Raw genomic sequence first — 13,106 nt, 5'->3', positions numbered from 1 at the left:
GAGAGGCCAGTGAGGAGAAAGAAGATAGAACACTGCCAAGTGCCGAGTGCCAAATGCAACTGCTAAAGCCATTTGACTGAAAACAAATGCATTTTAGATTTTACTGATGAAAGCAAGCTTCCAAATGAATGTTAAACTTAAATCAGACAAATAAATAAAAAAAGGGAACAGAACAAAGAACCCTTCAGGGGTGAAGTTCTCTTTTGGTAAGTACTTTCCAGAGTCAGATTGCTTAACTCTGAACCTTTTTACCTGATCCAACCAAGAACCATGATCCACCACCAGAGAAGGAGAAGAAAAGTTTTTAAAAAAGAAAGGAAGAACCATTCAACTAACAAGACCTTTAAGTCAATCATGTTGACTTTTTCTGAGATCAATTTAGACAATCAAAAACCAACATTTTTCTTTCAATTCTACTTTTAAAAGATTTTTGCCTATGGCAATGGAATAACACTTTCAATTACAACCATATGTATTTACTCTTCATTTTCTGTTCTTCCTAATTCTGACTACAACACTTACAACAATTACAACTTAACAAGAAGAAACACAATGGGATAAGAACCCTAAAGTGAGAAAGATTTTTGCATAAATTAAGGGCAGCATCTAATTGCTCATGACAAGCTACTCATGCAACATAGCCATCCTAAAGGAACCTAGTCAGCATGACCTAAAGATAAACTTTCTAGACTACAATACAACACAGTTTTCCTTTTAACTCTTATAACCTGAAATTCATTGGATGTTTACATTGAAAGCTCTCCAATTGATGCAGTTTATCTCAAGCTCAAATCAGGATCCTCTTCATCATCGAAATCTTGTTCAGTTGATGGCCTGTTTCTCTTTCTATCTCTTGATGCTGTTCTGCCTTTCTTTGGTTTCCCCCTAAAACATGGTTTGGATTATGCATTGAAGATGCAGAAACAACTTTTCACAAATGTAGAATTCAACTAATTATTATGTTTCCTTTTTATAATTATTATGTTTCTTAAACATCTATGATGAAAGCTCCCCCTATGTCTCTTCAGTACTTCAACAAATTATGATGAAAAGGTGCACTTACGGCCCATTGGTGGGGAAGCCTCTGCCCTTCAACCGACCTGGACCAAAATCAGATCTTCCATCTGCAGTGAACAGAAAGAAGAGATCAAACATTTTTTTTTAAAGAAAAGAAAAGATTTTAAACCTATTCATGTCAAGGGAGATACATTTTGTAAAATAATCAGTGTGGGCTTACCATCACATCCGAATCCAAGTTCTTCAGCCTGAACAGAAGCAACAAGTGAAGAGATCAGTCCTGTTAAATCTGGATATTATATCTCAACCACATGTGAGAATTGAGATGCAGCCTCATTATATTTTCAGCTTCTGGCAGAAAACAGAATAAACAGTGTTGCACAAACATGATATAGCAGAAAAAGGGAAGCAAATTCTTTCTGAGAAGGAAAAAGGAAAGCAACATAACAAAGAAAGTGGCCAGAGTAAAAATGACTAGCCGATAGCAGTGGATGAAAATAAACAAAGCCATTTTTTCTGTTACCAGGCCTGAGAAATGGTTTATCTTAAATCAATGTTGTAAGCAACAAATAGGTTGAAAAAGATTGATATGATACATGTAGGCTAATGACTAACGAGTGACAATCTTTTTTTTTTATTTTGCATCACCCAATGGTGTTTCCACATTAAGTTTTATGCTCTTTCAGTTAAATTTATGAGCATAGATTCCCAAACTGAGTGGGATATAAAAAGAAAGTATTAACACAATAATTCTAATATTTCCTAGGGATTATTACTTTGAATCCACTTCTACAATCTCCAAAGCTTTATTTGAATTGGATCATTTCTGAGTTGAAAATATTTACTTAATTTCAGCATGCAGTCTGATTATTGGACAACCCCACTTCCCTTTTCCCTTTTCTTTTTTGTCCCAATTAACAAGAAATCAATTTCACATTCAATGCCTTTAAGGCTTATTTTATAAAACATTCCTTAAGTTCCATCTTATCAACAATGACAAAGTGCACAAAGTATTTCAAAAGATAAAAATAAAGTTCCTTGCACCACCTCACAGACTTCAACTCATTTCATCCTATTCCAGCCCAAACAGGTGCAGCTCTAACTAGTCTACCCCCACTCTAGGCGGATGAGCAAACAAGTTATGCTTACTGGATTTGACCAGCACTACTTTTTAATGTGATTCAAGATCAATCTTTATCTTCCATATAACGTCAGCCAATGCCAGCTTGTATGTAGTGGGTGAAAGCCCCAACTACGCTCTACATCTAAGCATATATTCATTAAAGGGAAGGATGTGCAGTTGTAGGTGCACAAAACCATTAGGCTCTTGGTATAACACAAGTGTTTCTAGCACCACCACACCATAATTCTGTTTGATCTAGCAGAAGTTGTATCAAAATATAATATGAAATCTAGTACATACTGCCGGTGAGGTAACTGAAGACAACGAGAAGAATCGATCTTCAGGCTGGAATTTCCTTGATCTCTTTAAGCTGCAGGACAAACATTTGTCAAAAAAATCCACTCAGAAGTCACAATTTAACATTTAACACTTATATTGAGTTAACTATCAAAGAAAATATACAGAGGTAAAAGGACCTTATATATAAGCACCAACACCATCATCATAATATGGGTGGAATTAACAAATCAATCCTGCTATTGAAGTTTCATAGAAATACTAAATTGGGGGGGAAAAGTCCACACATTAACTGCAAATTACAAGATATTTCAGAATTAGAATCAAAGAATGGGCAATTTCAGAAGCTTCCAGATTTCAGGTTTTAAAATACCAGTCCCAAGCAACACAGGGGTTATGCAAAAAAAAATAATATGCGATAAATATTTAATTAATAAATATAAATAAATAAATCCAAGCCAGTGGGTTTGTAGGAATGACCCAACAGAATTTAATTGTAGTTTATTTCCAAGAAACCGAAATACAATTTAATCAGAATCTGATTAGTTGGTTGCTTTAGTCCAGTAAAACTCTTGATAGTTTAATTTTCCTTGTTTGTTTTCACATTGACAAGTCCACTTTCAAGGTTTTCTTCTCATTCTAATTGGTTTCAACTAACCTATACCAAGCTATACTCTTTACAAATCTGAAAATTAAAAGTTCTGGCACAGAAAAACCAGAACTTTCAAAAACTGATGTGGCAGCATATGAGGAAATCCTAAGAAAAGTCTAATAATTTCACTTTACTATCATACCATTAGATTAAAATACATATATGTATCATGATCATATTGCATTTGATATCAAGATAAATCTAAAATCAGCATATCCAAATGCTATTGTGCATACACCAGCTACTATAATTCTTTTTTTTCTTCCACCTGTCAACAATTCCCTCCTTTCTAAACATCAATGCTTTTCGAATCTTTAGTTCCAAAAGTATTCCCAAAGTTTAAACATTTGCTAATAATCTTCCAACATATCGTACAGCTTCATATAATGATTTTTCAACTTTTCTTGACCTATTCATCAACTACGAATAGGTCCTTCATGATATTCTATCTAGATTTTACAGTTTGGTTGGACAACATTCCAACTGCCAATGGCCAACCTCACCAAGAAAAAGAAAAAAAAAACCACTGAAACCTAACTCAAGGTTAACAATGTGATTTTATACAGAAGCACATTTAGGTCATATTTGTATAAAAGTAACCATTTTTTTAAGACAATTAAGAAAGAAAGAAATAAAGAAGAGAGAGTAAATCAAGGCTATCCTACAAAATAGACTTTGTAACAATCAGGAGATTTGAATCTGATTCATAGATGCGTTATGACACTAGAATTAGTTGAGTTCTCCGTCACTTTGCTATTAGTAATTTCAATTAAACTAAAAATTAATAAAAACAGATAATTCTTTTAAAACAAATGCAAATCATCACACTAAGTGGCGCTGCTTGGTGATATGGAAGTATAACTTTAATCTACCCATATGCATAAGGCTGAGCACCTAACCACTTACAGTTTTTGGTTTCAAGCTTTGCAATTATCAATTGGTCCACACATTTTGTTAAACTATTGGATGCTACAAGCAACATAATGTGGGGCAGTTTGCAATCAAACGAATGATTGCATCCACTAATGCATAATGCTCTACTCATTGACCTCTATTTTCATATCATACGATCTATGAAAACGCAGACACTTCAAAATCCTAGAGAATCCTGCATGAGTGTTCTCAGCACATTGAAAGGAAAAAAAAAATTTAATTAAAAAAAATTCTTTGATATTAGATATGTTATTAAAGATTTTGATATATATACCTAAAGATTTGTAGTATTTAATTAATTAATTGGTGTATCTATCTCCACCATGTCGACTCCTAATTTTTCAAGAATTCATGTCCCGTGTTGTGTCAGTGCTCGTATCTATGCTTATTAATACAAAAAGGTTCCGTTTTTCTATGAACTGTTCGTTCAATTAATTTCAAATAATTCATATCATGCTCAGCCCAATAAATAGAGCTGAAGTTAAAGTTAAAACTTAAAAACACTAGTAGAAAACTGAAATAATTAGTTGTTGTGGGCATAAAGAGGCTAAATGAAATATGTTCTTTTTATACATATGTTTATAAATGCATGCATATCAACAAACAATACATTTTAAAAACAAAAAAAGTGTAGAATTCAATTACTTTGTTGTGTTCTTGGATGAAGAAAGAAACCCTTCAAAACCTTTCATTTCGTTCCCGAAATAGCTCGAATCTTGCAAGTAGCTTGTCTCTAACTCATACACCTATATAATTTACAACACTAATATTTAGCCTTTACATAGCTCATCAAAATTGTACACTAGCAAATCATACATGTATATAGGCTAACTGCAATAAATAGGAAATTTTAATAAATTAATTTACTTTTGCAATTTGTTATAAAGAGACATAAATAAGAAGGAAAAAAAAAATTATAAGAAAGATTTTTTTTACTTTCTTTTTACTTTTCTTAGCAGCCAAACAGCCAGAATCAAATTACCTGCTTTTCGATGATGCAGAGCTCTTCTTGAATCTTGTCTCGCTTGCTCAACAGAGATTTGAGCATGGCCGGGGGTTTTCTAGAACCTCTTTGCCCTAAAAACATTTCACGTTCAATTCAGAGGAATTCCAAACACCAAGAAACAAAAAGAATCACTTTTCCCTGGTTTCCGAGTTTGCTTTTTCTGAGAGAATCAGAGTCTGAAAATGGTAATTACGCAGTAATTTTGAAAGAGATTGGATTTGTTTTGGAATAGAAGACTGGGAATTCGAAGACTACGAAATTCCAAATTCGTTTGATAAGAGAAGAAATTAGGGTATGAATTATGAAATGAAAGAGAGAGAGTTGAGTACAAATTAATTACCATCGGACTCCATGTTCGCGCGGAATTTCAAATCCCGAGAAAAGAGAAAGCCTAATTCAAACGTTGGAAATCCCTCTTTCAGGTTTCAGTTTGAAAATCCGAAATGAGCGCTAGGGCAAGCACGAGCCTCGCTTCGAGCCTTGGATTAGACCTACTCCTACAAGTCTTTTGTTTTTTTCTTTCTTTTTTTCCAAAAAAAAAAAAAACAAAAACCTTTTCTTGTTTTTTTTTTTTTAATTCTTGAAAAAAGAAAAGGCTTTCTTTTTCTTCAATTCTTTGTTTGAACTTGGATAAGATAGGACAGCTGATATATATATATATATATATATATATATATATGTTGTATAATAGTATGATTTTATTTGACTCTCTCTTATAAACCAATTAAACTCTCTCTTTTCTCTCATCTCTCTCCTCATAAAAGTGATTATTTTATTTGTTGGTATAGTTTATATTATTTTAATAAGTTATATGTAAAAATAGCAACTGTGATGTTGGGTGAGTCGTGAAATGGGTTGATAAAATAGATAAAATGACGTTTGAGGTTGTAAATAGGTTTTTTTTTTATGTATAGTTTTTTTAAATCTCATATTTTCAAAGTACAAATATACTTTAGCATAATTCCAGTAAAAAAATTTCACCAAAAAGCAAAGTAAGTTGTTTTTTGACTCTTTTTTTTAATAAATTTTTCCATACCTTTTTTTTGGAATCAAATACTTCAATTATATCTCAATGTGGTTTCCCAAGGTCACCAAGAGCAATGTTATTTCCGCAACAAATTCTAGGTGCCAATTATTAGTGGCTATTAATAATGAGCAAAAAATTAATTTCAGTAGTGGGTCAAGATTAAAACCCGTAACAACTTGTCACATAGGATTTCTTGTAAAATTATTATGGACATAGCATTACTAAACTAAAACATGTCAAATACGAGTACAAATCCTTTATCTCAATTTGTGCGTTCTACTTTATACTACACCAATCATTGTATGCTATATGGTTGCTTTTTCTTTTTCAGTTTTGTGTGGGTGCTTTTTTCTTAATACATAGACCCAAGTAGAAACAAGGATCCTAAGCCCTTTACTTATTTTTTTGGTAGACTGGGCTTGGTTCACCGCAGCTAAATGGAGGCTGATTACGAACCAAGTTGTGCGCAAGTCACATAAAACTCCTCAAGGCAAAATGCGATTCCTCCTAAGCAATAAAATACCATTGTAAGTGTTTTAGTATCATAAAATGACCCTTTACTCTCTTACGAAAACAAGTAAAATAATTATTCATAATATTCACAATGAGAAAGAGATTGAAATAGAGTATTTGAGACTTATCTTTTATTGTGTAAACATTTAAAAAAGTTCCTTCACTTGGTACCCTAAGTGTACTGTCGTGGTACCCCAGGCGTACTGTCGTGGTTCCCAAGGGTACTAGGCCTGTAAGAACCAAGAATGCTAATTCTCTAAACTACATGATTTTTCTCCATGCTTATTATGCAATGGAGTTTTATCCTTTCCCTTACCTCTATAGGTCCTACATAAAAACACGTTATACAATACACATATTTTCAAATAATTGTTAGTTTCTTAGATTAGGATATACATTTTAATACATATACATATATGTGAATGAATTTCATGAGAATGATTCAGCCACGAGGATCCTTGTCCCAATTCTCACAGACTTAATACTTTTGCATAAGGGTGTCCACGGGTTGGTCCGGGTCGAGTTTGTGCCCAACTCGGAACCAACCCGCTCACATCGGGTGGGACGTTGAACGACCCACCGCCGACCGCCGGCAACCTCGGGTCGAGTCGGATCGGGCTCTGGTGGACAACGGTTGGGTCGGTCGAAGTCGGAGTGAGTTTTAACCTCTAGATCTTCGCCGAATCTTCGTCGAAAATCGCCAAATCTTCGCCGGATCTTGCCAAATCTTCTCTGGATCTTCGTCAGATCTATTGATTTTTCTTCGAATCTATGCGACAACCACAGGATCGAAGCAAGAAAGACCACTTCAAGCCCAGATTTGAATGAAAACTTCCATCTCATCGCCGGATCTTCTCCGTATCTTCACTAGATCTTCGCCAAATCTGTTGATTTTTCTTCGGATTTGTGTGACAACCACAGGACCAAAGCAAATACACCACCTCAAGCCTAGATTTGAGCGAAAACTTTCACGGGATTCGGCGGTCGGATTGGGTTCATCGGGTTGGAGAAGACCCACCGCCGACCGTCACCGGCTCGAATCGGCCGATTTTTGGGTCGGCCCGGACGATTTGAGCAGGTGGGTCGGTTTTCGGTTTCTGGTGGAAAGCCCTACTTTTGCACAAGACTTGTGGGATTTGGAACTCAAGTCCAAGTGTCTTTGCTTGGGCATTATCTTCCAAGATAGTTAGGTGAGAAGGATTTTTGTGGGAGAGAATGATATTTGATGTGTGCATATTTTGGCATATGTTTATTTGGAGGCTAAGTGTGTGTCCAAGGCCCAAGTTGAAGTGAGGACCCCGGTAAAAAGACTCAGCTTTTGGCTGGGTAAAAGGAAAACTAGCAAGCAAGAATATATGTATTGAGCAGCAAGAAACAGTGAAGGAAGACAATGTAATAAAGAAATACGCGAAATAATTGTTAGAGATCCTCAAATCAATATGAGATATTTCATTATTTTTCTTAATTGTGAATTACAATGTGCTCACTAAGATGTGTTACAAGACCCAAATAAGCTAAAAAATTACTGACTTAGATGGCTATCTAAGCCTCTAAGACTTGCAAAGTTTGAATTCCTTTGAATCCAAGTACGTTTTATAGTGGCTGTTCTAGGATACCGGGCGCTATTTTCTACTTTTTTTGAGTTTTAGACAGTGTTTTCTCAATGATTTTGTTATGATTTCCTCCTACTGAATCATGCCCCTTAATGTTGGCTGCTTCCCCCCTTTTATAGTGTTATTCTAGGGTTTGAATACCACTGATTCTCCCCCCCTTGGCTCCCTGGGTACCAGAGCCCCTGTTATGTCAACCATTCTAATGGTTGGTTCTTTCCCTGTTTCTCATAATTTTCCTCTTTCAATGCTGTTTCTCTAAAAGCCACTTGCTGACTTTCCATTACAGGGCATCTTTGAAGAGCTGACCTTCAATCTCTCTTCTTTCAAGGCTTCTTACTTTTTAGACTCAGCTTTTGGCTGTCCTTCCTTGCTGTCATTTTTCCCAAGTGAGCGGAATCCATTCCTGCTGGGTTGAAGGTTTTCCCAGCCACTTCCCCTTATAGTTTTCCATTTTGGGTTCCTCGAGGTACCAGTTTTTTGTTCATGAATTGTCACTCTCCAAGCTTTCTGGTTCTTTTCTGCACTACTGGGTGCTTGAGAAGGACATATCTATTCTTCGTTTCTTGTATTCCGTGGTACCCCTTTTGAGCTGTCTCAATCCCACTTTAGTTGTGCTGTACGTCCGGAGGATCCTGAGCCTCTGGCAGCCTCTAGGTATCCAACCCAGTTCTTTCACTGGATTTTGCTGGATTTTTAATGGTCTTTTTGCTGGAAATCTGAACATGCATAGGGCCTTGATGTTGATTCTTCTTGCTACATGTCCTCTGGTCTGACCAAGATCCTCGCTGTATGTCCTCTGGCTTGACCGAGATCCTTTCTCTTGCCTGACCGGGATCCTCTTAGCTTCATGAGTTGGGCCTTCTTTTGTTAAGACCTACGGTCTTTCTTTACTTTTCATGGAATGGGCTTTCTTGTGAAATTTTAGTCCTCAACATTAGCCCCCCGAGCTCGTGGGTTACCTGTAGCCCACGCGAGAGAAAATAAATTGTTTTTGGACACTTTCCTGGTTTGTAGAACTAATGTGTAGATCAAATAATTCTTGAGGGAAACTCCAAAGGAATTGCTACACTTCCTTTATGGGATGAACTAACATGTTGCGAAAGATTAAAATTCACCTTCATGTTAGTATTAAGCTGTAGATTGGTATTTAATAAATCAACTTTGTCAAACTGACAATAATATATGCAGATATATATGTATAACCAAATTATATTGGTATCGCATTTAATGCTAAGAGTATATTTCTAGCACTAATGTTTTTGCTAGCAATTCTAGGATATGCTTTTTTGAAAGTAGCATACAAAAATCATGTTGATTACATATTAAATCTTAATATAAGATAGCATAGCTTTGTCAACAAGATTTTGTTTGTTTTGCAAAATTGGTTGAATGAGGAGAGCCCCCATGAACTTTGCCAAAGATATTCTATGCATTGTAGTGCATACTTGCTATGGCTAAGGTGAATAACACCAAGATGTTTGCCCCATGAGATTTTTAGTCCATGGATAGTGACTTACCAATGGGGCCATGATATCATAAATCATTGAATCATATAAACATGTTGATTTAGAATCTAATCAAGGCTAGCTACTCTTCTAAAAATGTATTAAGAGATAGAAACTTCCCTGAGGACATGACTTAGAAGGCTTAAGAACATCTCCTCGCCTTGCTTTAGCTAAAATCCTTGCTTTTCTGGTGGGTGCTCTTAATCTTTGTCTTATTCTTTTTCTAGATTATAAGAGATTGTATAGTATTTCAAATTGCAGCAAATTATTCACATGTCATGCCACCAATTATATTGTTGTTGAATTGCTAAATACCATATAGTTCATGAGCCAAAGAAAATAATGGGGTTGAACTTATGTACCATAAAGTTTACACTAGACTTCTTAATTTTCATCAAGTGAAAGATATATCTAAGGAAAATTTTTAATCTTACCTCAGCCCCCAGTGAATGCACTGGAAAAGCCAATTGCCAAATAAGACATGGCAATAAAAATTACTTCATGTATATGAAACCATGTGAGGATTTCAACCACACAAGAATTCCAAATTTTGATTTTTGATAATTGGTCAAGTAAAAAGACCAAACTATTAGAATTTTCATTTTAATCTACATGAATAAAGTATTAGTGCACGGGTGATACCTCTTGCATAACATTATGCAGTGTTTTGATATATTCAAACATGGTATTGATGAGTGGGCTTACCAAAAGGGTACATTTCTTTTGTTGAGTCGAAGTACCTCCAAGCCTTTGGTGAGTTTGCACCTTGTAGGAGGAGGGAAATGTCGCTAGCTGGTTTGCAATGTCATTGACTATCGCTAGCTGGTTTGCAATGTCATTGACTAATCTCTTTGTATAGAGACTTGCAAAAGTATCCATGCTTTTGTGGCTTCGAGTGATTTACTCTTAGAATTTTTTTTAAGTTACGCCTTCCTTGCTTCCTTAGGCTCCCTTGAACCAATTCCTTTCAAGGAGGTCAATCTTGTGCACTTTATACACCCATTTTTGGGTTTTCATACCCACTCGAGGCTCTTTCTCTTTGTACCCTTCGTTGGGCCTTGCTTACAATTTGCACCATTTGTTGGGACGTGCTACGGCTTGTACCTATTGCCAGTACGTGCTATAGCTTGTACCCATTGCTAGTACATTCTACAAGTTGTAACCATGACTGGGATATGCTTACTATCTACACTTTTACCTATTGCTGGTACGTGCTACAGTTTGTACCCATAAACTTTTGCTTTTGATCATTTTCTTGGTCGTACTTGGAAACTTTTGCTCTTAGCCAATTTCTGGGCCATGTATTTAGAAAATTTGTTCTAGGCTAAGTCTTGGGCCAAGTACATGGAAAGTTTGCTCTTCCCAAGTCCTAAGCCATGTCACTTGGAAAAATCTGTTTTGGTCAAGTCCTAGGTCAGGTACATGGAAAGTTTGCCCTTTCCCAAGTCCTAGGCCATGCCACTTGGAAAATTTTCTGTTCTGATTAAGTCCTAGGCTAGGTACATGGAAAATTTTCCATTTCCCAAGTCCTAGGCCATGCCACTTGGAAAATCTGTTTTGGTCAAGTCTTAGGCCAGGTACATGGAAAGTTTGCTCTTCCCAAATCCTAGGCCATGCCACTTGGAAAAATTTCTGTTTTGATCAAGTCCTAGGCTAGGTACATGGAAAATTTTCCCTTTCCCTTTCCAAAGTCCTAGGCCATACCACTTGGAAAATTTCTGTTTTGATCATTGAATTTTTCAATCTTCAGAAAAAGTTCCTTCATAGCCCTCGTTCTCAAATGGGGTCACTGAACTGATTTCTTTTCTTTTCTTCAAAGGGTTGAAGATTTGTTTCCTTCTCCGAGGATCTTTTAAAATATCCTCTCTTGGCTGTGAACAAATCCTTTATGAAAATACTCTTCTTTTATGAGTCATCTAAGGTTGCTCTCACTGGAGAACTGGTGGCCAGGAGCTCCACCAAGATAATTTTGTCATGGTGTTTTCTTGAGGTGGGGGATCCTCTTATGGGGATCCTGGAAGAGAAAGGCTTCTTCTAGGCATGCTTGTTAGAGGTTGACTTCACAAACCTCATAGTCTGTTTCTTTCCAAGGATCTCTACCATTACTACTTTTCTAGGGATCTTCTCACTCAATATGTACTCCTCTTCTTCAGGGAACTAGACCAGTAAGTTTGCTATAGCTTAGCTCTTGATAGCTCTGGGGATCCTTCAGACATATATTGTATTGGGAAATTAATATTAGCCATTAGGCCACTCTTCAAGATCACAAAAACTGATGGAGGAGGGCTTTTATTGGATGAGAGCTCATCACCAATAGGATTTGGTGGTATGAAAAGTAATGATTCAGTTGTTGAGATGCATGACCGTCAAACATGCCCTTTTTATGTTGGGACACCTAATTCGGTATCCTTTAATGCTCTGTATGCTTGGGATTGGGATCCTAGGTACAACAATAATAATTTTGCCATGGACTAGTACCCATAAGGTAGGCAGACGACTCATGATCTGTTAAAATTTTATGAAAGACATTTGGATGCTCAGCTTCCCATATGAAAACATTCTCTTTTTTCAAAAGTTTGGATAATCCATTAGTGACCAAGCTTGGTCTTAGTGTGAACTTCCTAATATAAGAAATTATTTCCAAGAAGCTCTTGAGTTCCTTTACCGTGATATGCCTTTTCATGATTGATATTGTTGTTGCTTTAGTTGGATCTATGAGGAGATCGATGTTTAGGCAAAAAAAATTTATCCTTTGGACGCGCCTTATTTAATTTGAAAGAGTTCACGCCAATAAATCTTCATATTTTTCAATAGCTCCACTAGTTGCTCTTTTTTTTTTTGTACCAATAACTGACTGCTGATTAGGATAGGCCCTAGCTTCCTTGGGTTAGCCCCCAAGTTCACCTCTTCTAGTTCTTCCTTTGGTAGGATTTATGCCTTCCTTTCCATATCCATAAGTTTCTCCAAGATCTTCATAAGCAGTATATTAGCCTTCCTCCTTCTATCTTTTTCTGTCCAAGGGATCCCTCGAACCATGGATATTGCTTCCTTCTTCTGGGATAGGAGCCCCTTGGGATTCTGGAGATGGGATATTTTGACTCATCGTATCCCCAGGTTCCTCCAAGATCTCTTCCTGGGCTGTCATGTAAAATGGTGGTCCGGGATCCTCTTGTAGGCTACATTCAGGTCCCGCTACCTTCATAAGCAATATTCTGCCTTCCTTCTATGTTTCTTCTTCTTCTGGGACAAGAGTCCCTCGAGATCCTATAGATGGGAGCCCCTGGGCTCCTAACAATGGGATATTCTTCAGCTGGAGCCGATTTATCATAAAGCATATTTTCCACAAAGTTTACTTTGTGCTGGATGAAAGGACTAGGATTGGCAGCGACTTTTGTGGGCTTCCCATTCAATCCCCCTTTC

At 36.4% G+C, this 13,106-nt stretch overlaps 1 protein-coding gene across 2 annotated transcripts; it reads right to left on the bottom strand.

The window, feature by feature from the left end:
* Positions 1-448: 448 nt before the first annotated feature.
* LOC115993701 (chromatin modification-related protein eaf6-like) lies at positions 449-5,540 on the bottom strand. Of its 2 annotated transcripts, XM_031117657.1 has the most exons (7): positions 5,369-5,540; positions 5,005-5,099; positions 4,668-4,768; positions 2,441-2,510; positions 1,238-1,265; positions 1,064-1,124; positions 449-885 (listed from the first exon to the last, which is right to left on the bottom strand). In XM_031117657.1, the coding sequence occupies exons 1-7, from the start codon at positions 5,379-5,381 to the stop codon at positions 777-779; spliced, it is 477 nt and encodes a 158-aa protein (XP_030973517.1). In that variant the 5' UTR covers positions 5,382-5,540; the 3' UTR covers positions 449-776. The 2 variants fall into 2 exon arrangements, with proteins under 2 accessions (XP_030973517.1, XP_030973518.1); XM_031117658.1 differs by lacking the exon at positions 5,369-5,540 and having other exon boundaries at positions 5,005-5,354.
* Positions 5,541-13,106: the final 7,566 nt, after the last annotated feature.

Source organism: Quercus lobata, chromosome 6 (genome assembly GCF_001633185.2).
Source record: "Quercus lobata isolate SW786 chromosome 6, ValleyOak3.0 Primary Assembly, whole genome shotgun sequence".
Taxonomy (NCBI): Eukaryota; Viridiplantae; Streptophyta; class Magnoliopsida; order Fagales; family Fagaceae; genus Quercus; species Quercus lobata.
Note: the sequence above shows the minus strand (reverse complement) of the source record. Positions and strands in the feature narration are given on the sequence as shown.